Here is a 26,730-nt window from a genome sequence, read left to right on the forward strand (position 1 = left end):
TTCACTTTGAACAATGGGTCAAAGATAAGTCTAAATAAACAAGAAAAGGAGGTGATGATGGGAGAGAGGGAAGATAAAGGCATTAAGAACTCTAAAGCAGGTGGAGTTGTCTGTTGGAGCCTGAGGGAAGTGAGCTGGAGTAAGGTGCTTGAGGAGAAAGGCAAAAGTTTCAGATTCAATAATATAAATTAGGCCAAAGATATGCGTTAAGGAACTTGAGAGATTTTTTATTTTACTGGTTATGTCATCTAATTCTCCCATCTGAACCCAGATGGTTCCATGCTTACAACTTTCACTAGCTCCTTACAGCGGACACTGATGGTTGTCTGCCCAGCATCCCTCTCTTCTTCCAATACCAATTCCCCATGGGTCATGGGTCCCGGAAGCCATGGCAACTCAATCCTGGCCAGTGAGAGAAGTCTGCTGAAGAACTGGGACCAGGCGTTTCATGAAAGATGTCTGCACTGTTAAAGACACCCACAGGAAGAGCCAGTCTCTCCCACTGTGGGATTTCGTACCTAGACTTACAGCACTACCTGTCAACCATGAGGGGTGGGTACTTGCGGACAAGCTGATACACTAAGAATGGAAAAACACAGAGACACGTTACCTGGGTCCGCAGCAGCCTTGCTACGTGGCCTGACCTCTTGATTTCTTGTTATATAGCTAACAGCTGCTAGTTGAGTTGGGGTTTTCTGTTATAACAACCAAAGACACCGTAACAGATATACTCCCTCCTTCCTCCTAGGTCCCAGCCACAGTAAATCCTTTTTGGTTTCTGAAATGTGCCTTTTCCCTGGAATTTCCTCTCCTTCCTCAAGGTTGAGCTGACCAACTCCTTCTTGATTTGAGGCCTTTCCTGACCCCCAGCCCAGGGTAGATAGACTTCAGGTCTTGAGGGCTCCAGAGGCGTAAGGCTGATAAACAAGCCTACTGGGCAGAAGGGAGGAGAAGGAAATTGGAAGGCTAGAAGACCTTGACAAAAACAGATCAGGAGCTGGAGCTCAGTGTTGGGGTGGCTCCTGGAGATAGGTCTAGGAGGCGGCCACGGATGGTTCAAGAGGGGTGGGGTGTAAGTCTCCGGAAAAAGGAAGTCAAAGGGCTGTGAGACCATCTAGGGGAAGGGGGACAGATCCTCCACTGCAGAGCAGAAGCACCTGGAGAAAGGTGGGCCCCTGGCAGAGAGGGATGACTAGAAGAGCCTGATGCTGTATGGCCGAGGGCAGGGTTTTTGAGTCTGAGAGGCATCAGTGGTCTGCAGCGCACCAGTGGAAGCCATGAACTCCGTAGCACAGGGCCCCCAAATCCAACCCCCAGTTACCTGAAAACTTCACTTTGCCCAAGATGTGGTAGATGTTTCCAGAGAAGGGACTTGGCTTGATGGAGGACTGAATTGCTGGTGGAGGAAGAGGACAGAGTTGTCATACACCTAGGGGCACAGGCCAAGTTCTGGGTGGCACGGCTGGAGGGTTAGGGACTGGAAAGGGACCCTACACCAGGGTCCAGGGCCCATAGGTTCTTTCCCCACCTGTTCCTCCCCAGTGGCTCACTATTCCCAGGGGTGGGGACTCCTAGGTTCTGCGTGTTTTCAGACCCAAATGGTGAGAAGACACAGCACTCAGAATACTAAAATGGTGCCATGAAGCAGGGACGACTCTGCGCACTCTTTTATCAGATGGTCCCAGACCATGTCCCAACTGAGGCTTACCCTTACACTTGGCCACAAAGCGAGTCTTCTCCAAGGGACGACCAAACCATACGCAGATCTGAACCATCAGTGGGAAGACTGATCCAGCATCAAATTTACCTTCATACCTTAAAAGGTTTAAAAAATTTTAAGTACAAGTATTTGGGGCTTTGAATGTTATTATATACTACTTCGGGACATATCATATATAATATTTAAGTTCTCTTACTTGTATGTACTTTTGTGTATGAAACACTTGTTTAAATGTGCATATCTCTTTCATCTTGAGCTTGGGAAGCATGGTTGCCCCATTAAAGCAGGAAGGTTTTACCTACTGTAGACCAGCACTTCCCTGAAGTCAAAGACCTCCATCTACCTTTGAAGCTTGCCAGTTTTCCCGACACTGGAGGTCCTTCTTGGTACTCTTGGGACTCCTCTTCAGGATCCCCTCCCACCCCTTTAAGGGCTCTGACTATGCCCCACCATTGCTGAGGGCAGCTTAACAGACTGTATATTTGGATGTGTATACTCTCTCCAAGAGGAACTAAGGAGTTGGGGCATCTCTGCTCTATTTTCTCAGCTTTGAGTTCAGTACATATAATGCCTGCCACAGACTCATTTAGAATATGGCCATATTTAGAGTACTTTAAAAACTTAAGTTTTTGTTATGGAAAACTTCAAACATATGCAGAGACAGAAGGGTAGTATAATAAACCCCCATCATCCAGCTTCCAAAGTGATGGAATCATCATTTCTTCTTTTGAATTATTTCCTTCAGATGAATCCCCATGACTGAAATAAGTCCAGGAAAGAGTATAACCATCTCATGGGTAATAATTTACGACACCCCAGCAGTAGGTGAATAATCCAGTTTCACAACAATTCCTCCGGCAATGGTTACTCGAGGTATTTTTGCTTGATGTAACAGTATCAATCAAAATAATAGTGAAGCACCATTCTACATTTCTGAATATTACTGACATGGAATTCTGTTACCACAGTTCTCATCTATACTTAGTCTTCAAGTGAATTGTTCACATTTATATGGACTGAGTTATTTTTCTTAAATATCTAAACAAGCCTCTCAAAAAATATACTAACCCTTTGCCATATCTGATGCAAAGATTTTCCTCCAGTCTTTCTCATTAGCGTCTTTTGTTTTAAAATAGCATGCAGTTTTGAATTTTATATTGTTGAGAGTATCTTACTCTTGTGGTTTCTTAGTCAGGGGGTGAAATAATTATCATGTTCTTTTTGCCCTCCCCCCATCCAAACATTTGGAGACCAAATCCTTAGGGGAAGTTGGAGGGGCTGAGGGAAGAGCGAGAGGCTTCTTCCCAGACTAGAAACTAGCCCTTCTACCAGGGGAGGTGGGTGGGGCCAAAGGGAACAGGGAGGGCTGTGGGAGGGGAATGGCAAGCCTGTTCACTCTGAGGTGGTGGCCCTAACCCAAGGAGAGACGAGAGCAATGGACAGAGATGAGTCTGATGGCTACCATCTAGTTAAAAGATTAAATTATCTGATTCCTAGGTAGGGACTCAGAAAGGAGGGCCTGAAGGCCATTCCATTTGATTCTCTACAAGGACTGATCTTCCTGATAAAGGGAGGGATTTAGAGTCTAGACTCACAGAGCCTTCTAATGAACTCCTCATACCTAGCTCTCTCCTGGATCAGCTGCCTCCAGGAAAGTCTTTACCCTCAGCTTAGTTCATGTGCACCAGGCCCAGAGTCAGTATGGACTGGAGAATGGGTGCTTCTCTAGGCACCAGGCGCAGATGACAGGAGTCTCAGGCCCAGGCCCAAAGGTGTGGGCAGCAAAAGGGTCAATAGCTGCAGCCACTGGAGAGGAGGGTGTCACCCCAGAAGCTTAATGTTTCTTTTTAGCTAAGATATAATTGTCTTGTTCAGGCAAAAGGAATGATCTACTTACCTACTTTTTAAGCAAGTACGATGTCACTCAAAGTATGATGTGACTGAAAGGATGAATTTTACATTTTATTTAATTTATCCATTTACATTTTATTAAAGAGCCACATGTGGCTAGTGGTCACCGTACTGGAGAGCACAGTCTTAGAACCATGTGTGTAACTGCTCGTGTGCTGTTGGTATTAGTATGATTACAAAGCGCTGTGTACTCTTTCCTTTTCCTCTCCTCTCTGGAGGAGAGGTTCACAGGCTGGGAAGCTGCCAGCAGAGAATAAACATCCCCTGGGCCACATCAGCAGGGAACCTACCTGTCAGGTGGGAACCCTAGAGGATTGACTGTATCAGCAGGAGTGACTCTCTCACCTGAGAAGGTTATAACTCCTTGGTTCCATCTCAGCCACCTCGCCCTCATTAGAGGCCAGAGGAAACACAGGCTACCTACCGTTCTGCCTGGTGCCCACAGAATGTCTCCCTAAGGGTCAATATCCAGCAAGACTCCCAATCTGGAGCCCAAGATGTGGAGCATTGGGCTCTTGGCAGGGCCAGCAGTTGGACATGGCAGGCTGCTCCAGCTGCCAGTCAGCCTCATAGAGTACACCTGGTATTTTCACTTTTTTTTTTCTTTCTATAAATAAATCACTGAGTTTACAAAGAAATCTTAGCTCCTTTCAATGATGATACTTGCCAGCCAGGGTATATTAGATATCGAGATCGTAGCATCTGAGGACTTGAAAAACTATTTTCTGAGAGAATCAGCTCAATGTCTTCATTCCTTTGAAAACATATGGAAAAAGCCAAGTTAATTAGGGCTATCGCTCTTAATGGGAACATTTTGCTTCCTCTCTCCACTGTCCCCATACATACATATAAGCACATATGCATACACTGTATTAATTATTTTACCCCTAAATACTTCAGAATGCATCTCCTAAGAACAAGGACATTCTCTTACAGAACCACAACAGGATTATCACACCGAGGAATTTAACTGTGGACCAGCAGCACTGGTACCACCTGGGAGCTCATCAGAAATGCAGAATCTCAGGCTCCGTTCCAGATCCAATGAATCAGAACCCTCATTTTAATAAAATCCCCAAGAGATTCATATGTACATTAAAGTTGAAAAAGTATTGATCTTGTATACACATATTTTCAAATATTCTCCCTTTTTGTGTGTGTGTGGGGGTGGGGCAAGAATCCAATCAAGGATCACTCACTGAATTTACAATCTTTATTTGGAATCCTTTAATCTGGAACAATTCCTCCAACTTAATTTTTGTTTCTCATGGTGCTGACATATTTGAAGAAGAGTACATGCCGGCTGTCTTGCGTCCTACAACCTGAATATGTCTGGTTTCCTCATGATTAGATTCAGTTGAACATTTTTGGCAAGATTAATCCCCAGGTGATGTTGTGGATGTTGTGTCCTTCCCACAGCATTACTTGACTGAGTTACATGATGTGTTTGTCCCATTAGTGGTCTCGATAAATATAATTATTTGGTCAATGTCATGTCTGTAAGACCTCCACATTGTGAAGGTACTTTTCTTTTTTAGTTAAGTAGGAAGCAGTCTGTGGAATGATATTCTGAGTGAATCTCTTTTTCCCCAACAATCTGACACCCACTGCTTTTAGCATCCACTGATGATTCTTGCCTAAGTTACACTAAAGATTACAAAATGGTGACTTTCTAGTTCTAAAAATCCTTATTTGTTTGCATTCTTCAGTTAAAAGAGATTTACTTTCCTGCCCCTCCTTACGTTTTTAGTATCACCATGGACTCATTTTATTCTATGTGCTACAATCCATTAGTATTATTGTTCTCTCCTATGCTCAAGTTGTTCCAAATTTGGCTAATGAGAGCTCCTTAAGCTAGCTCCTGTATCCTGTATTCTGACATATCTCCATTAATCTTTGCTTTTTTGGCATAAAATGTACCATACTCATCTTTTACTTTCCCTACACCAGACCTGCAATCAGCCAATTTTCTAAGGAGTCCTCATACCTTATAGTGAATTGGTACTTAGAAACCAAGATCTAGAGGTAGGGGTGTTTATTGCTATTGTGGTATTAGTATTTTTGTTCCCTTTCAGTGGAAAGAGCTCGGAAATATACTTTTTTTTTTTAAATAATGAATTTACATAGAACCCCCGAATTCAGATCTAACATTTATAGGGTTTTCCCTCACTCTTCCCATTTCATATTTTTAATCTCCCTTCTCTAACCAGTGTTGTGGTTAGAATCAGGATTCCAACAGAGGATTATGTTCGAAAGTTCTTGAATTAATTATTTTGTCTGTGTGTGGTTGTTATTACTCCGATATACAGATAGATTCATTTTTTGTTTGTATTTAGTTTTTTTCCCTCCTTGTTGATTTAATTTTTGAATATGTAAAATATTTTCATTGCTCAAGTCAAAACTATATAAAATGTATACACCTTTTCAGTATCCTACTGAACAAACAGAATTACTATATGACCAGACATTTTTCCTTTATACATACAGATACATACAAAGCCACCAATTCTCAATTTTTAGTTTGTAATTTGGACCTACGTCCATGAAGTAAAAAGATAATTTCTCTATGTTCTCTATGTCATTTTTCTTACATCTTAACACAAGAACACTGAGAAAGTTGTGACTTCCATCCTTAATGGATGACTATGTGAACCTATCAAAACAAAATAGCTCAAACAGTACAGGATACCAACACATGGGATCCTCTCAGTGATTTTTACACAGCATCAAAAGCACTTCTATAAATGCTCAGGTCTTAGATACACAGTGGAAAGACCCTATGGAGCATAGCCAGAGGGTATCTGCTATATCTGAGAAAGTGCCTGGTCCTAAGGGGTAAAATGAACTTGATAACGTTACCTGGTGACAATCCCATTTTCTGCAAGAATGAAGGCTGCAGTAGGATTGGCAGCCCTGATGAGGCTCTGAAGCTGAATAAGGAGAGGGTGTCTCTGCTCTGTGGTGTGACTGGTGAATACCACATTACTCACCAGGCCTGGGGAATAAAAACAAAAATGGTTTAGCCTTCCAAGTCCTGATTGGGGCTGAGGGCTCACACAAAAGTGGGCCCTTGCTCCCTCCCCTGATCGTCCCTTCCAGCAGTCCCCTTGTACAGACACCCCTGACCACCAACACTGACAGAACATCATTCTGTTCCCTATTCTGCTACTGCCTCCTCTTGGAGTGAACAGCCTCAATTCTGTAGCTGCCTCACTTCCTAATCTCCTCTTATCTCCTTAATTCTGCTTTCCAGCTGACATCTCGAATATTTTCATCAAAGGGCTCTTCCCACATCCCCTGTAGTTAACCTTATCAAGAACTAGCGCAAAAGACCTTCACCAGTTCAGACCATAGACATTTACAAGGCACTAACCATATGTCAGGTGCTAACCAGTAGATTCTCAGAGTGTACAGGTGAGAAAGAGTCACACACGTAAATCCAAAATTGTAAGGTAAGTGCCAACATAGATATTCACATAGTGATACCATAAGGAAGAGTGGCCCATGTCACGAAAGGCTGTGGAGTGGGCCACAACCACTCCCAACCTTTCTGTGAAAATATAAAAGTTAAATACGTAACACAACAAAAGAATTTGGAAATCAGGGAAGTTACCACATTCCACTGTACCAACACAATTTTAATACTTTTTTCATATTCATTCCTATTATTACACAGTTATGATCAGAGCATAGATACCATTTCTGCTATAAGAACATTTGCATTTTTGTTATTTATTTTTATTTTTTAATATTGCGAAAATTTCAAACATACACAAAAATAGAAAAAGAAGTATAATGAACTCTTATGTGTCCATCACAGGACTCAAGAATTATCAACACATGGCTAACCGTATTTCTTCCATACCATGCCCTAGCCTTTCCCCCTTTCCCTTCCTCCACACTGGGTGATTTTGAAGCCAATCCCAGACATTCTATTATTTCATTCAAAAATATTTCAGTAGCTAGCTCCACAGGACTCTTAAAAATTAATGATTAACAATAAATTCTTTAATATGAAAAGTATAGTCTGTGTTCAAATTTGTCTCATGAATATTTTAATTTTTTTGAATGAGAACCTCACTGATGCCTCTCATAATTTTCTTTCCATCGATAGTGTCTCCTTATTCCCATGTATTTGTTGAAAAATTATATTCTGTAATTTACTCCCAGTTTGAATTTTGCTGATTGCATCCCCACAGTGTTGCTTAACACACTAGCTAGAACTTTTTAAAGATCTTTTATAGATTTAATCTTTCATTGTAAATTACTTTTAAAAAATTCTTTTTCTAACTTAAGCTGAATGCTTAATTCATCATTTTAGAAAGTTATTTCTTGTTTAGTAATGTAGTAACTTAAGGGGGTGTGCTTTCTTTTGAATTATTTGGTATAGAAATATTCATGACAGGTTGTAGATGGTGTCTTTTATCATTAAAAATTGTCTTTTTTAGACTCAATTTTTTTGCCTTGAATTTAACCTTGCTGTTAATATTATTGCCTTTCTTTTTATCTGAATTTCTCTGTTACATCTTTGTCTATTTTTTCATTATCATCCTTATTTTTATTTTTTAATTTTTTTAGGCGAGGTAACCCTTGGTTGACTTCACAGATTGCAAGGACCTTGTCAGCCTACAATCCCTTAATCTCTTATTTTTTAAAAAAATTTTACGCCTACAGCATCTGGTCTTCCTAAGTGGTCTTCCATCCAAGTACTAACCAGGCCTGACCCTGCTTTGCTTCCGAGATCAGACGGGATCGGGCTTTTTCAGGGTAGCATGGCCGTAGACCATCCTTATTTAGTTTTAGATGCTTCTCTTGTATAGAGCATTGTATAAATAGGTTTTGTTTTTTGGTTTAATGTGAAATACTTCTCCTTTTACATGTTTATGCCATTTATAATACTTTGGTTCTGTCACCTTGTTTATATTGGATCCTGATTTAATTTTTCATTTTTTTTTTTTTTAGCTTTAGTGGTATGATCTTTGCATTGTCTTCTATTTTCTTCTGATAAGTGGTGGGCTTACAGTCTGTTTTTAAGTTCTTATGGTAGCCATCCTATCTTTTTTTTAATAATAGATCTAAATCACTGTTTCTTATAATGTCACCTTTAGACAACGCCTACTGACTTTTCGATATGACAGATGGGGAAACTGGTACACCTTTAAGTTCTTCCCACTTCACTATCACATTCTGGTTGTGAATGTTTATTTGGTTATCACATTAATTATTTTAGTTCTTCTAGTGAATACTTTTATATCTTTAAAAACTATAACTCATCTTTACAACTTGATTTAACAGCTTTAAACTTTATTGATCTCCCGTTTTGGAAGATGTAGACAGAGTATTTCTCTTATTGCCTCCTAATTTTTTGTTAAATATAATTTCATTTATGTTTTTAGATTTTCAACATTTATATTCTATTTTGTAATAGGATTCTCACAGGTGTTATCAATTCTATACCTAAAATTCAATGCTCATGATCAATCTTTTTACTAGTAGAGACTAACTTTATAAATGATTAGTTCTATAAGTGAATATCTCTGAATTATGGAGACTTCATTCAGTTTTCCTAAGTAACCTTATAATTGTAGGACCCTGAATACATGAATTGTACAGACGACTCTGTACTAATAATATTTACTTCAGTCAAGTGTTTAGTTTAAAAAAAAAAAAAAAGCTCTATTTAGTTTTCGAGGTCAAAACTCAATGCACAGAGAATGGTTCATAGAGAAAAGAAATTCCCTTCTTCCCTAGCCACCTAGTTCCCTCTCCTGGAGGCAACTACGTATCAGAATCTCATGTCTTCTTCTATAGATGTGCTGAGTATAGATTTACAAGTAAATGTGTGTGTGTGTAATTTTTCTCCCATAAACAGTGGCATACTATGCTGTTCTGTGTAGTGGCATCTCATACTTTTTTTTTTTTTTTTTTTTTTTGGTGTAAGCTCTTTATCTTTTGATTTTGGTAAAGCTTACTTCTTCCTTAAAACCTTCCCTGACGCCTAGCATCTCAGTCCGCTTCTCATACCACACTGCTCTCGCTCCTCCAAACTACAAAAGCTCCCTGGAATAACATAGGTGGTGTTTAAAACATAGGATATATCCTTCTTTATCTTCATATATGTGAAAAGACAACAGGATGTAAAGATTAAAGCATGGGTTTTAGAGCCAGGCAAATCTGAATTTGAATTTGGGACTCCACTAATTAATAATGAGTGACATCAGGCAAATTGTTCAATTTTTTCTCTGAGTCCAAATGTCCTCCTGTTAGATAGATGGGAAGAATAACACCTATGTCCAGGTTATCAGTAAAATGCTTATCACAGGGCTTACAGATACTGAGAACTCATTAAATGAAACCTATCCCCACCACCACTACCACTACTATCACACTGTCAGCTAAGGATCAGCCTGAGATGAGACTTGTACATGTTCATGGAAGGGCCTGAACTCATCCATTCCTCAGGCACACAGAGATGGCTGTAGCATGTGGGCCTCAGCCACAGCAACCAGCAGGAAGCCAAGTCATGTTATTTCCACCAGTCCAGGCTGCTGAGTCCATGGTTCGGATGAGCAGCCATCAATAGTTTAAGGCAACTTCCAGGATCCTTGGCCCCTGCTTTTAGTTTGAGGCAGAAGTTAGTGATACTTCCTTTCTCTCACCACTAATACTTATGAGAAAAATGTTCCAAAATGCTAAAGACATCTAACTTCATAAATCATCTGGATACACCCCAATCATGACCAGGGAAGAGGAATCAGAAGCTCCACACCAATGGTTGTGTATTACAATGGGGAAAAGGCACACACACAGGCTATGTAGGGACCCTGGGACTGTAGACATCAAGAGTTTAGAGCCTGCCTGCTAAGCTCAGAGCCTGCCTCCGAAGTGGATGCTTCCTGCTTATAGACCGTTTGGAGATCTATTGATTCCTTGGTTCTCAGACACAGGTCCTACTTGGCTCAGGTTATTGGTTAGTGCTTAGCTAGTAACTACCTTAGGCAGGTACAGCCCATTTGCCTCTGAACAGTTTCCTGAGAGACTGCTAAAGATTCAAAGGTAAGTTTCCTCAATGGCTTCCCCTGACTTCCAAGCTCCATCTCCTCCGGTCCCCTTGGTGAAAATCCACACTGACTGCCCAGTTCTGCAAATCTGGGCTGTGGAGGTACCTGAGTCCTCCTCTTGGCCTTGTGAGTGCTAAACAGCTCTTGGAGTCATCAACCACTTTCAATCCCTGCTACCATTCACCTAGTTCAGACCACCACTCTTTTTTATTAGATCACTGCTCAATCTCTCCACTTCCAGGCTTCCTTTACTACAATTTCATTCTCCCTACTGTAGTCAGAGTAATTTTTCAAAAAAGAAAATCTTATTATATCACTTCTCAACTTGAAATGTTTCAATGCATTCCTATTACACTTTGGCTAGTATCTTATCTTCTTGGCCTGCCTGACCTATGTGTCATGCCACACTTCCTCAATGCCCTGGGCATTCTCTGGTCACCGTCAGGCCTTTCATTCTTGCTGTTCCTTCTGCCAGAAACCATCTTTCCACTTTTTATTGGCTCAACTTCTTTTTCAGGGCATAGACAGTTTGAATAGAATCACTACCAGAAGACTTTGCTAATGCCCCAGGGCTGGGTTAGAGCAGGCATTGGATAAAGATGTGCTGAATAAATGAACAAATGAATCAAGTGCAATAAAAGATGCATGCCATTTGACCTCCGAGGCAGCTGCTATGCTGTGGGGCACCTACATGCCAAAATTTCTCCCACATAAAAGTCTGAGCAAATCCCATTCATCAGACAGGCATCTGAAAAGGTTTCTAAGGCTTACTGGTGTATATATGTTTTGGTACAAAAAAGTATTTAGTACAAAGTTTCTTCCTCTCTCCTCCTCTGAGCCCCAGTTCTCTTCCCCAGAGGCAACCACTGATAACCAGATTTGGGTATGCTTCCTCAGATAGTCTATGCATATACAAGTATATAGGAATACACAGAATCACATTTCTTAAAAGATTCCATCACATTCAAAACCCCTGTCCTCAAGGTTTCCATGTAGGATCTAGTTCTGGTAATAGCACATGACTTAGAAATTCAAATGGAGATTATGTTAGCATTTTGTTTATTCTATTTTAAAAGGTTCCTCACATGCCCTTTCTGTTCGGAAGCTGTAACATTAGGATGAACCATCCTCAGCCAGAATGTCAGGGATGCCTCCTAATGAAGGTGACACTGATGGTGTCCATACTCCCGTTCCCATTTAGGAAGGTCACTCTGGAGGCTGGGGGAGGTGGAGGGGACAGGAAAGACAGCCTGGTGAGCCTAATGCCAGAACCCCTTGCCCTGGTGCAGCCACAGGAAGTGACTGGGGCTTCTGGAAACTGACTGCGGCAAGGTGAGGAGGCCAGGCCCAGAATGTGGCACAGTGGGGAAGCAGACAGGGTTGTCTAAGGCTCAGCACATTCCAGAGATGGCAGATACGTGAGTCGGATCCTGCAAGAGGATGGTGAGATTCCCAGGGGTGGAAGACAAGAATAGCTGTGATGTATCTTGCAATGAGGAGCCAGGAAAAGTTGAGTGAAGACCTATAGGCCTTAGGGCTCTGTTTAGTATACTCTTGGGCAAAAGAAACTGGAGTCAAAGTAGTGCAAACATGCCAACCTAAAGAGAGAACAGCAGGGTCACAAACACAGGCCTGGCCTGCCCAGAAGAAGGTTGGGGTCTTGGTTGCTGACATCTTGCCCAATGTACTGTCTGCCTCACAAATACTGTGTAGACAAATCCTGTGAGCCTGGGATTCTAGGTCAAGAACTGGACATAGAAAAGGGGCTTTTCTTTATAAGGAAACAAGCAAAAGGATTATCCCAAGCATTCCTTAGGCCAGCTATGCAAACTGCCACCAGCCAAGAGGAAATGCCATCTGTGAGGCAGGTACAGCAGTTATCTGGAGGCCACGGTGGGCGGTTTCATCTTGCTTGGGCCAGCTTCCTTCTGCTTTGTATCTGAGTGGATAACCAGATTTGGCCAAGGTTTCACCAGTCTGTGCTGTGAGTAAGTAGGTGGCATGGCCTGACCTACTCTCAACAGTGGAGGAACATCTCTGAGGTCTGTCTAACCATCCCAGTCTGGGCTAAAGGCTTCCAGCAGCCCAAGAAAAAACAAAGATCACTTCTTTAATCTATCTATAGCTACTTCTAAAAGCAGGGCATGATTGTAAAATATCTCTGCTCTGCTTTCAAGCTAGCACTGTAATGAGCCTTTCTAGTTGTTTAAACACCGAGATTATTTCCTAATCCTTAGATTTCTGTAATACACATTATCTTGAGGCTGCAATATAGTCCTTTTCTCATTGTAAAATAATCCTTTGTTGTAAAAGCAATAAATCAGGAAGCCTGACTCATCTACAGAATTAAAGAAAAGCAATATGCTCTCTCAGGACGTGGAGTTGTTTGTCTACTGGTGGCAGATCCCACCTCCAAGTGAGCCGCCAAATCTTTGACCCTTGAACAATATGGAAGTTAGGGGTGTTACAGCCAAAAACCTACATGTAACTTCTGATTCCCCAAACACCTAACAGCCTACAGTTGACCAAAAGCCTTACTGGTAACATAAATAGTCAATTAACACCTATTTTGTATGTTATATGTACTATATACTGTATTCTTATAATGAAGTAGAGAAAAGGTTAAGAAAACCAAGAGGAAAATATGTTTATAGTATTTATTGAAAAAAAAAATCCACATATAAATGGACCTGTATTATTCAAGTTCAAACCCGTATTATTCAAGGATCGGCTGTACTTGCTTTTTATCTGCTTCCTCCTCAGACAGCCCATACCCCTGGTGAGCCATGTTAGACCAGTCCAAAGGGTCCCCTGAGCCCAGATGCAAGGGAAAGATATTTGTCAAGGCACTGTCACTCCACAAGCCCCTCAGAGTTCAGAAAACAGCACATATAGCCTCCAAGGTATCTGTCCTAGCTTTATAAAAGCACAGAATTTGACACAAGTTGCCTTTGAACACTGAGTCGGGAGACAGTATTAATGAAATATGTCTACAAAGTGGCAGAGAGAATGCAGTTGGTTTTTTAATATCAGCCCAGATTCATGGACAGTGAAAACAAATCACATCTCCAAGACTCTTTGCCAGGGCAGCCTGACCACCTGTGCTATATGTATGTGCAAAAGAAGCAGAGGGGCACCGAGGGAGAAAGTGCCAAGGAGACAAGGTACAGTTTGAAGGCGATAATGTGATGGACAGGAGTTGACTATAACCCACACCACCCTTGGCTTTGACCATGATTTCCAAACATGTATCTGAGGACCAGATAGCTTTCCTTGGTTATCTCCTATGTTTTTCCCTATGCATTCTATTTCAAGGACAGGTACTGCCAACCTTCCTAATCTCTTAAGCTAGAAACCTAGGAGTCATCCCAGATACCTCCAACTCCTGACCCACATCTAGTCTGTCATCAGATCCTGCAGACCCAAACTTCAGAAAATCTCCTTAATCTACCTAAAGTGTGTACTGTGGGAGGACCCATCCAACTCTGCTTCTGGGGTGCAGTGCCTGGAAAACAACAGGGGCCTTTAAAAGCTGGACTCGAGAATCCTGGTGCAGCGGTCCAACATACACATTCCTTCCTCCAGTGACCCGGCCTCTTGCTCTGTGCAGCACCCAGCTCAGCTGTTTCCTAAGACAGCGGCTCTGGCATGCTCTGTTGTCTCTGCTCCCTGTGGACCGGCAGTGGGTTCAGCAGGGAAAACTGTGCTGAGGACACTGAGTTATTTTCTTCTGTCTCAATTCTACTTGCTGGGCTGGCTCAGGAAGCCCAGATCCCAGGTCTTCTGACAACAATAAACATTTTATCACCACTGCAGGAAATTTAGAATTTATTCTGGGTCCCCAGACACCATATCTAATATGACTAAAAAGTGCTGCTTTCAGGGTTGCCAGATGGTAGGACAATGTAAGGTTGAGTATAACCTACAGAATGGGTAAATTTTTCTAAATGTTACCAAGGAGGTATGGAAAATCCCAGTGTATGTAGCGAGGGATTAAGGGAGAAGGTCCTACTGTGCCACAGTTTGCACTTGTAGCACTGGAGCATCAAGATCTTGATGATCCAGGGCAGATTTAATACCAGCTCAGGAGAGGTGTTGCCATGGCAATTCGTCATCATTCAGACAAATTCTGGAAGAAATATGCCTATCAAATATGATAAAAGTAAAAGAGATCAAAGTTTTCCCTGGACCAATTTTGGATGTTTTAACTTTTAGAATGTAGGTGGGAGCATGAATTTGAAAGGCGTGCAAATGGGAAGTAAAACACATTGCTTACCTTGTGAACACTGGTCAAGACATTTAGGAAAGAGAAACCTAGGGAGGAAAAAAGAGAAATATTTTAACATCATTAATGTCAGAGTTGTCATTGATTATTTCCCACAAAAAATGTGAATATCACTGATATCCAAGATGACTTACTCAGTGGGGCAAGCGGCAGGCAGTAACGAGTATTAAGGATAGCCAAAGTTACGTTAGAGGTTTTCACAGCTTTGGACCAAAGCTCCTTAAGCCAGGAACCCCATAGAAGTCCCTAAGTGGCTAACTCTTGGTGGAATGTTGAAGAGGGGATATTGGAGTAAGGCCAGTCTCTAGACTATAGAAAACAGAGAAAGAGAGTTTTGTTTTGTTTTGTTTAAATATGTATTTATAAAGAGATATGTACTGATCTTATTATAGTAAAGGGGAAATTTCAAGGGAAAAGTAAGAGAACTACATTCACCTAACTCTGCCAGGGGCCTTCAGTGCCAAAGTTGCCATGCTTCCCCTTATGTGTACACTAGAATGCCAGTTTCCCTTTAACAACATTCTGGGTTTTAACAGTAAATGAGAAGCAAGAAACTGACTGATTGGATCGCAACTGAAGTGGGTGAGGGTGACTGATCTAAACTGTGAAATAGTTAATAACTGTAGCTCTGTAGGAAGTTCCACAGAAAAACTCATATTCTCAACGCTTTAAAACTAAAAGATCATAGTAATCTCAGGGAAGAAAGACAAAACTAATGAGAATAGCTGTCTTTTGTCAAGTTCTTACTATGGGGTAGGGCACCATGCAAGTGGTTTACATCTACAATCTTGTTGTGTCCTCACAACCACCCTGTGCCTTGAGTATGTAAAAGCTGAGAAGAGTGGGTTTAGGATGAATAGGCAGTCTTAAGCACTTTGCCCAAGACCTCACATGAAGCTAGGAAAGTGGGAAGACTTATGCAGGGACCCAGGTCTGCTTGGCACCACAGAGCTCCTGTGTTTTCTTTCCCTGCAACTGATATGCTTACTGAAACCATATTTCTGAATTGTTGCTGATCTAAGTGGCAGGTGTTAATGCCGTTGAAAACACAGAAGAAATTTCTCTCCTACAATTTCCTTGGTGGTGGCAAGTCTTCATCCTCCTACTTGATTTCTGAAAACAGCCAGACACACACCACTGGAACCAATTTTGGTGGATAAGTGAGTTGGATGAATACCACTTTTTGGTCTATGCATCTAGTCTCTTGACTGACTCCCTCATGGTTTCTGAAGAATTCCAAGGAAGAGCCCCAATATGTTCTGAGCCAAGGTCAAGAGCCCTGGAATATGCACACTGGAGTCTCCCAAGAACAGAACTCACTGACTTCACTGCACTCGTCGTGCACTAAAGAGGCCGTCAAACAGCAAATACATTCTTGGAAAGTGTCTGTCCCCATCAAGTGCCTGTGACTTTAGAGTGCATGCCCGTAAAGGCCCTTCTTAGCACACTGCTTGTTTTTCACAGTAGTCCACAGCAATTCCCACCAGAGGAATCTTAGATAAGGTTGAGCAAAGCTGCCCTTCAAGGCATCCTAAAAGCTCATGCTTTTAACCTCTGACAGGGAATGAGGTCATGAAGCTGCTCCCTTTAAGCAGATGCAAGGAAAATATTCAGAAAACATAGACTTGCACATATATGTGATTCCCTAAAATGAATGCAATTTCTCAAATCTTGGCATCTTTGGCATCTTGGTCCTTCAAATTCATATGTTTTCCTTCCTAATCCAACTAGGATTATCACTGCTTCTTTATAATTCATATAAAATTGCATTTTTTTTTTATTATGGTACTTCCTACTCTGAATCATGATTAATTGTATATAAGTCACTGGTGTGGCATTTGGAAAATTAACTTTTCTGAGCAGCTACCTCATGGTAAAACATGATAATGATGCTTGCGTCTTAAAGGGAAATTCTGAGGATTAAGAGGGTTAAAGCATCACAGTGCCAGACAAATAGTGCAAAGTAAATGTTAGCTCACTTCTTTCCTTCTCTACATCTCTTCCACCCTACTAAACTGTAACATGATTAAATAGTGCTTGGCATAGGAGTCTTAAAACATAGCAGATATGCTCTGTACTGACAAACACTGAAATATTGGGTATACTATATTGGTTATTGGCCAGCTCTTCCTCTGAATAACAGAAATAGCTATGATTATAATATACTGCTAAGCCTTCCACAGGTATGGTATTGTGCATTTTGCAGTGTGCCAACCAAGTACCTGATTTATATAAAATTTTAATCAATCAATAAATGATACTGATTTACTCTGCCTCAAAACATGGGACCCACAATTCCTACATGCACATTCACAAAAATGTAGACACCAAAAGAGCAGAGACCTGGGCTCTTGTTCTTTTCTGCCCCCTCAATGAGTAGAATGGTCCTGGCACACAGCAGACACTCAGAAGAAACTCACTGAATAAAACCCTCTAGAATAAAGACATTAGACAAATCTCACAAAGACCCATCCTAAATCTAAACTAAGCCCATCTCCTAAATTAAAGAAGCTACACTAATGCCCACTTCACAGAAAGGAAAAACAAGCACTATGCCCACCTGTGTTTTTTGTTTGTTTTTAAATATGATCTAGAAGCAATGATACAATTTTTTTCTGTTAAGGTACCCACTTAAAAAAAAGCATTGAAATGAGAGTATTAAAAACTTAATTCTTAAAAAATCTTATTATAAAAATAATACAGAATTCATAGCTAACATCATTCTTAATGGTTAAAGACTAGATGTTTTTCCCCGCAGATCAAGAACAAGACACGATGGATGCTCTTGTCACTTGTACTTAACATTATACTGGAGGTTCTAGTCAGAGCAACTAGGCAAGAAAAAGAAATGAAGGTATCCAGATTGGAAAGGATGCTCTTTTGTGTACAGAAAACCCTCACATGCTTTTGTATACAGAAAATCCTAAGGAGTCCACCCCAAACCCCCAAAACTAACAAACTAAGAAATGAGTTCAGCAAGGTCGCAGGATGTAAGACCAACATACAAAAACTAACTGGACGTCTATATACTAGCAATGAACAACTGCAAAATGAAATTAAGAAAACATTTATATTAACATCAAAAAGAATATAATATTTAGGAATAAATTAAATAAAGGAAGCATAAGACTTGTACAGTGAAAACTGTAAAACATTGCTGAAAGAAATTAAAGGCCCAAATAAATGAAAAGACATATCCATGTTCATGGACTGAAAGACAATATTTTGAACATGACAGTAATCTCCAAATGGATCTATAAGTCAATGCAATTCCTATCAAAATGTGAACTATCTTTTTTGCAGAAATGGAAAAGCTGATGCTAAAATTTACATGGAAATACAAGAAACTCAGACTAGCCTAAACAATCTTGAAAAACGAGATTGAAGTTGAAAGACTTTCACTTTTCAATTTCACAACTTACTGAAAAGATAGTCAGTAATCAAAACAGTGATACTAGCATAAGGACAGACATATAGATCAATGGAACAGAACTGAGAATCTAGAAATAAACCTTTACATTAATAGTGAACTGCTTTTTGACAAGGGTGACAAGACAATTCAATGGGAAAAGAACAAGTCTTTTCAACAAATAGTGCTGGGACAACTGGATAGTCCCATATAGAATGAAGTTAGACCCTTACCCTCACACCTTCTACAAAATGAACTCGAAACGGAACGCAGGCCTAAATGCAAAAGCTAAAACTATAAAACACTTAGAAGAAAACGCAGGAGTAAAATCTTTGTGACCTTGGATTAGGCAGTGGCTTCAAAGATATGATATCACAATTACAAGCAACAAAAGAAAAATAAATTGGACTTCATTAAAATGAAAAACTTTTGTGATTCAAAGGACCATCAAGAAAATAAAAAAACTGATGGGAGAAAATTTTTGCAAATCAAATAATGGATAAAGAACTTGGGTTCAGAACATATCAAGAACTTTTTTCAACTCAATAAAAAAAGGCAAATAATCTAATTTAAAAATGGGCAAAGGCTTTAAACAGGCATTTCTCCAAAGGAGATACACAAATGGCCAATCTGCAAATGAAAAAATTCTCCGTATCATTAGTATTAAGAAAATGCAAACCAAAACCACAAGGAGATACCACCCCACACTAGAATGGCTAAAATAAAAAATACAGACAATAAATACTGGTGAAGATGTGGAGAAACTGGAACACTCACACATTGCTGGTGGGAATGTAAATGATGCAGTGGCTATACATGATAGCTTGCAGCTCCTCAAAAAGTTAAATGTAGTTGTTATATAATCCAGTAATTCTACCCCCAGGTATATACTCAAGAGAACGGGAAACATATGACCACATGAAAACTTGTACACAAATGTTCATAGCAGTATCATTTATAATGGTTTAAAACACACAAATGTCCATCTACTGATGAATGAATAAATAAGATGTAGTAAAGCCATACAATGAAATATTGTTTGGCTATAAAAAGGAATGAAGTATTGAAACATAGATGAACCTTGAAAACATTATATGAAATGTCAAGAATAAGCAAATCCACAGAAACATAAAGTAGACAAGTAGTTGACAAGGGCTGGAAAGAGGAAGGAATAGAGAGTGACTTTAAAAGAACTTTATGGTAAGTAATTATATTTCAATAAAGCTATTATATTTTTAAAAAGTAATATACATACATACTATAAAATATCAAATGATTCCCCATTATCCAACACTTGCTCCCAAGGAAGTAGCCATTTCCCAGAAGAAACTACTATTAACAGTTTGGTATATGTCCTTCTAGATATTTCCTATAAACATATAAATAAACATTAAAAAAGTGCATTTTTTTTTATCACTTCACAAAATGTTATGGGCATTTTCCATGTTAGTACATAAAAATCTACTTGTTTTTTTTAAATGCCTGTGCAACATTCCATTATATGGATATCCCCAAATTTAACCTATCTCTAATTAGTATTTGGATTATTTCCAGTTCTTTGATATTACAAACAGTGTTGTTATAAACATAGCAGAGCATATCTGTCATATATCAGACTTCCCAGAACCTTCTAAACACCTTTCCTAGACTTGGACTCAGGAAACCCATCCCTCTTGTAAATGGCAGAAAATGGCTTTTCCAGCCTTTCTTGTAGTCAGGTACAGGACTGTGCCCTAAGTTCTACCAACAAGATGTACTGTAAGACTCCGAGGGGCAGTGAGCAAAGTGAATGAGGGAATGTATGGTAAGCAGACCCTGTTTTTTGGTGAAGGAACTCACAGCCCAACAAGGTTTGAGAATTGCTTTGCCTTTGAATGAGATGTTCATTTCCATAGTGATTTTATTATTATCTTTATTTTCTTTCTAGACCTCTAACAGTTCATCTTCCATCTGCTTTTGTTAGCTGAATTTCTTTTCTCCCTGGATCTTTTCTATTTAAGTTTTATTGAGGTTTAACTTGTGTATCATAAAATTCACTCATTTAAGCATACAAGTCAATGATTTTTTAAAGCAAATTTTGAGTTGTGCTACCACCAGCACAATTCAATTTTAGAACATTTTCATCATCCCAAGAAGATTCCTCCTGCTCCATTTCCCCAGTCTTTTAGATCTTTTCCTTGAGTTCTCTCCACACCCTGTTAGCGCCTCCTTTTAATTTTTTCTTGACAGTGCAGAAGAGTACTTGTCTGTGCTAATTCTTCTGAAGAGCAGCCTCCATCTGCTGTTTGCTTATTACTATCTTTTTGTACATTTTTCTTTTTTATGGTAATATCTATGGTAGTAACTAGTTCTATGTTAGACCTCCTCCTTTAATTCATCTTTAAATAAAAACTTTGGAAAAAGAAAAGATAAGAATGGTAGAAAGAGTGGCACGGAAGAGTCAATATGGCAGTTCAAAGTACAACGGTGATGCCCTGCATTTACTACAGTAACCTAAATTAAGAAAGAAGGAAAGCAGACCACCTTGGCTTTTCTATGGGTGAGCAGAACTTAGGTCAAAGCTAAAGAGAGAATGGTGAAGACATCACTTGAGGTCAGTCAAGGTGATGAGGGATGTAATCTTTAAAGTATTTTTATGAGAAACATAAAGATGTCAAATTTGGACTCAAATAGGAAGGGAGCCTTTTCAGATGAAGGTCTTAGGATAGATCAACCAGTTACCAGAAGATAACAATAATGTGGACTAGCTGGAAAGATCATATGATTACAGATGTGGGATGTATTCCACTAGGCTAAAGGGAGAGGAAATTAAATAGCTCTATGAAGGGACACTGTAATGCTTGAAACTCTCCCCACTAAGGAATGTTTTCGTGTTGAAATAGGTACTTCCAGACACCACTGGGGCAGTACAGACTGTAAAACTCACTCAAAAAAGCAATTTGGAAATGTGAATAAAGAGTAATAAAAACGGGTCATACACTTAATTAATAACATATCTTTGAGGAATTCTAAGAAAATTATTTGAAATTTGAGAAATTTATATGGATAAAGATGTTTCTACAGCATTATAATACTGAAAAGTTGGAGACATCATATGAGACTAACAGTAGAGAAATGGTTAAGACAGTTATGTCCATCCACATACATAATTAATCAAAATGTAATTACCACTGTGATCCAGGAACATATGTATGTTAACCTACATAATATGTTTATATGTTAAACCAAGAATAAGGATATAAAATTATATGTACACCACAAACGTAAAAAAGCATACACATAAAAAGACCAGAAAGGAAAAAGGCCCCTCCCCTGTAGCAAAGATGAAAAGAAAAGGCTGTCACGGGCTTTTTTTTTTTTTTCTTTCTGGGAGAAGCTGTTTCAAGTTCTACTGCCCTAGATGAACAACTTTTCAGTACACAAACAAAAATGGTAAGAGGATGCCAGTCTTCTGAGAACCTGGCACTATAAATAATAGCATTTATTACATATAAGATAGACCAATGTGTTCCAAAAGACAAACACACATGAAGATGTGTCTCCTTCTAGTGGGTAAGAGAAAATCGCTTTCTTTACATTCAGCACACCATGTCCTTGGGCTGGAGGTGGTCCTAAGAATGTACCTGTGCTCCATGTAACAGCTCAGTGGCTCCACGCACACCGTGATGGCACCAATGGTGAAGGAAGACTTGACGTTTGAGTCTGGATGGGTCTGTAGGGCCTGGACCACATCAATAACATCTGTGTACCTGGGGAAGGAAAAGGAATGATTAGTTCACTGATTGGGGGTGCAGAGCAGGGGTGGGGTGGAAAAAAGATCAAAAGGAGGAGCCTGAAACTGGGTTCCTGGGTCATATGATTTCACACTCTAGAGCCCCTAAAGTCCACGGTACTTCTGCATTTCCAAGTTCTATTAGTCCTCATAACTGCAAGAGTGAGTGGAAGAATTCTCCCAATCTGGGGGTAAAGAGGAACCTGTACAGGTGACTCTGGGCCTCTGAGGCTGAGACTCGGTGTCCTTAGGCCCATTTTCTAGTCAAGTTGAAAGCTCCGACATTGGTCTACTTTTTAAAAATAGTTCTTTCCTCTTCTTCCACCTCACAGAACATGTGGACAAGAGAGAAAGGAGGATCATGAGGTACCTCTCCAGGTCAGCAGACACATGTCAAATACCACTGGCATTTGTATCTCCTGTCTGTCCAGAGCCAATTTGATATTTTCACTCAGAACTTAATATGTTCATGATGCAACTCCCCCATGCCTGCTCCTCCCAAGGCCTTGTCCTCAGCAGAGGAGAATCCACTCCTTCAGCAGCTAGGCCAAAATATTTGTTTGGAGTAATCACTGACTCAATTTTTTCCCTCAATCCTCAAAATATAACTGGAACGAGATCACTCTTCACACACTCAACTACTACTGGGAGTCCAAACTGCTACCATCTCTTGCCTATGTCACCCCCATAGCCTCCTCACTGGCCTCCCTGCTTCCGTCCTTGCCTCCCTACAACCTATTTTCAGTATAGAAGCCAGAGGAATAATGTAAATCCCATTGTGCTAAGCCACTGAGTGACTTCCATCCAACTCAGCATGAAAGCCAAAACCCTTACAGTGGCCACACAGCCCTCTATGATTTGATCCCCACACTGCAGGAAAATTTCATCTCCTATTCTTTTCCTCACCTGACTCCAGCCTCCTGGCTCTTTGGCCTCCTGGCTCTTCTCTGAACATTCCAGGCACCTTCTGCCATGCACTGTCCCCTCTCCTGCAATGCTTTTTCCCTCAGATGTCTGCAAGAGTTGCTTCCTGACTCCCTTATAAGGGAGGTGTCCTCGATTTCATACAGCCTATGTGATACTCCCTCTGGCACAGCCTGCTCCCACCCCAATTTTTCTCCAAAGCACTAAACATCAGCTACATACTCTGTATTTTCTCATTTGTTTATAGTCTATGTCTGTAACTAAAACATAAGGTAGTTGCTGAGTGGTGTAATCTACAGTGCCTAAAGCAGGGTAGATGAATAAACTGGGCATTCAACCCCAAGTAGACCCATGGCTATTCCAAGAGGGGACCCTTCCCTTTCACCTTGTGGAAAACATTTTCCCAGCTGACCCAGCCTATCACCAAAAGATCAGTTTCAATGGAGGGATGGCAAAGCTGATGGGTAGTTTTGTGGATTGTATGGGCCTAAGATCTAGCCTGGGCCCTTGGAAGGCCAATGGTGGTAGCTAGGAGGATAGGTATAGCTCGCCTGAGCCATTTCCTGAGTTGCTATATACAGCTCATCTGTAAAAGGGCATTTGGCTTTATTCTTGATCACAATTTTAGCACCCCACCCCCTAAGTGTGCAGCAGTAACAACAACCAGAAGTGTTTCAGTAAAGAACAGGGTGCGTAAGGTTCTAGAGCTCCCCCATAAGCACCTGGCAGCCAGAGAGCCTTAAGAGCAAGCCCTCTGCTCATTGGCTTTTCTCGAAGGCTTCTCTCCCTGTCTGGGTATTTGTGTGTATGACCACGTGGGGTTCTTTCCATTGGTTCTCAGCGTCTATGTGGGCCTGTGGAGCCCATATGCATGTGTGGTAAGCAGGGTTGATGCTTGCACCCTGCCCCAAATCTCTGTGGTCATGTTTAACACACTTCACTCACATGGTTAAGTACCCCAGCCTTGTTCCTCAGCATCATATTTCCCTGATCCTAAAAAAAGTAAGGGCTTTTTATTTTTTATGTTTGGTATGAGCCTGGAGAGACTCTCATTTCTTAGGGAAGAAAAGAAGTGAAAGACTTACGAGCCAATCCTGAAGATTTTAATCATTTTAATATAATAGGTTTATCCTTAGGGATAAATCTATTTATTCCCAGCTGAGGAATTCCCAGATTTTTAGAGTATTCCTTTAATCTTCATTTATTTTAATGAAAAAAGTTAAGTTTACAACCATGCTACCTTGAACAAGCCTGATCCCGTCTGATCTCGGAAGCTAAGCAGGGTTGGGCCTGGTTAGTATTTGGATGGGAGACCACCTAGGAAGACCAGGTGCTGTAGGCGTAAAAAATAAAAAATAGGGGATTGTAAGCTGACAAGGTCCTTGCAATCTGTGAAGTCAACCAAGGGTTGCCTCGCAGAAGGAGGGAGGGAGGGAGGGTGGGAGGGAGGGAGGGAGGGAGGGAGGGAGAGAGGAAGGAAGGAAGTTAGTTAGTTAGTTAGTTAGTTTAGAATGAAACAGGCCCCAGAGTCCTTGGTGAGGCCAATGCATCTATATGATGCATCAGGGCACTGCAGCCCGGAGCCACTGTGGCAAGAGAGGAGGCACCTAGTGTCATTCACTCTACTTATTAAGCGGGTTCTATTAGATGCCCCTCCCCGGCCTCTGCCCTATAGTTATTATCCTGGGTGTGGCCTCCAAACAGAAGGAGGCAGCCCTTACCACAGAAGCAGGCCACACCAGCTGCCAGAGTTCATACCTGGCCACTTTGGCTAAATTGCCCGAATGCATGATGAAGGCAAAAAACTGGCTCTTCATGTTTGCCTCTTTCTTGTCAGTACTCTCTTTATTAAAAATAAAACAACAACAACAACAAAAAAAACAAGACAAAAGCCCAGCAGGACTTGAACTTTCTTTCCTCTGAAATAACAGATATTCCATTCAAGTGTCCTTTGGGCTCTGTTTTATATTTGCAATTTAAGCCTACAATTTGGGCACATGTTTTATATTAATTCAATTTTTGTTTTGAGAGAGATACTTTGTTTTAAATGTAGATAATGTGAAGAATGATTTTACAACATTCCAAAGTGCAAACAAATACAACCTCTCAAATTCCTTAAAATTAAATTTTTAAAATTCAGACTTTACCAGTTTTACTTATGTCTGTGTTTTATGTATTAAGTTATATGATTTTGTTGCCTGTGCACGTTCCTGTATTTATCACCACAGTCAAGATCTGAATAGCCCACCACTGTAAGAATCCCTGCGTGGCCCTTTTACAACCACCTGCACCTTCCTCCTGTCCTCCACTCCCATCCTTAACTCCTGGCAACCACTATTCTGTCCTCCATTTAAAAATTTTTATCATTTCAAAATACATTAATTTTAAAATGACACTTGATGTTAAAACTCAACACCACTGCCCCTCAATGACCTACCTCGCCTCACTGCTGCAATAAGTCGAACGGCACCAGGCCATTCTGGGGCGAAAGAAAACTCTGCCCTAACCACAGGTGTCCCCCAAAGAATCCTATAAATAAAGATGAAAGTATAAATTCTCAACTGAGAAGCCTCTTGGGTCTCCCTTCATCAGTAATCTCAAGCAGACAAACATGCAAAAAGGAGGCCATATGTTCCCTGCTGAGCCTCACAAGAATGGGCCCAGCCTGTAAGGACAGTATCGTAGTGAGAGTCATAGCATTTAGGTGATAACATGGTTTGATATCGTTCCCTCAGGAAATCTGAGGTCCCTAGCATGCTGTGACTGGGCAAAAGCTATGTCTGAGAGTATGAGAGTGAGTGAGTGGCCATACGCTGTCACTGAAGTCCACAGAGGCCAGGACAGCTGACACTTTTGCAGACTTGTACAGTCAGAGACAAGGAGTCGATGATGCTCTCTGAAGTGATGGAAGATGAAAATGATCACAGCTGCACAATATTAAGCTGCCAAATTTGACTCCAGGCCCACCCCGCAATGACTCTCAAATCTGATAGAGGCCAATGCATCTGACCAGTAGAAGCAATGGAAAAATAGAAGAAAATGAGTGATTTCACACTTGGACTCTTGCTCTGTGGCTTCTACAACCTCAGCCCACAAGTAGAATGAACGGGCTGACAGAAGGGAAGCCCAGGGCAGGAGTGAGAATAAGGCCTGAAGAAGAGGAATAATGGCCTGGTGGAGAGCACACTCCTGCCTTAGCATCACTGGCCCAGCTCTGTTCCAATTCCCACCATCACATCCAGGAGACCAAACAGGGCTTTGGATCTGGGCCTATTCTTTACTGGAAACGACTAGCCAATTGCAAATACTTTTATTACAAGCACACACACACACAAAACACAGCATAGTACAAAAGCACTTTGTGAGAACTGTCAAAAGTCTTTATCACCAACCATAATGACACCAGTGAAGAGTATAGCCTGTGTTTTCCTGACCCGGCATGTTCTCCTCTGGGCTGGGGGTGATGGGCCTGCATGGAGCTCCTCCCTGGAAGGCATCAGAACAGGTCGAAGGGAAGCTCCTTGCAACCAGTGTCCATGGAACAGTGGTACATACTGTCACACCTGTCCTCCCAGGGAGCTCCTTGCTCAACTGGACTATTCAAGCTCCTGAGGGTCCCAGGAAAACCCTCCTGGACCAGCCATCCCA

The 26,730-nt window shown here is 40.9% G+C and overlaps 1 protein-coding gene and 2 pseudogenes across 1 annotated transcript in view; 1 reads left to right on the forward strand and 2 right to left on the reverse strand.

The window, feature by feature from the left end:
* Positions 1-26,730, reverse strand: part of CUNH20orf194 (chromosome unknown C20orf194 homolog) — a 102,220-nt gene that overhangs the window by 5,277 nt on the left and 70,213 nt on the right. The window contains exons 27-32 of the mRNA XM_011369728.2: positions 22,010-22,135; positions 14,969-15,006; positions 6,491-6,626; positions 4,299-4,385; positions 1,709-1,815; positions 1,322-1,396 (exon numbers count right to left, since the gene is read on the reverse strand). Coding sequence (XP_011368030.1) covers positions 1,322-1,396; positions 1,709-1,815; positions 4,299-4,385; positions 6,491-6,626; positions 14,969-15,006; positions 22,010-22,135 — 569 coding nt within the window. The remainder of the gene's footprint in view (positions 1-1,321; positions 1,397-1,708; positions 1,816-4,298; positions 4,386-6,490; positions 6,627-14,968; positions 15,007-22,009; positions 22,136-26,730) is intronic.
* LOC111746867 lies at positions 8,297-8,415 on the reverse strand (annotated as a pseudogene).
* LOC111746975 lies at positions 24,306-24,424 on the forward strand (annotated as a pseudogene).

This window comes from Pteropus vampyrus, unplaced genomic scaffold (assembly GCF_000151845.1).
Source record: "Pteropus vampyrus isolate Shadow unplaced genomic scaffold, Pvam_2.0 Scaffold7, whole genome shotgun sequence".
Lineage (NCBI taxonomy): Eukaryota > Metazoa > Chordata > Mammalia > Chiroptera > Pteropodidae > Pteropus > Pteropus vampyrus.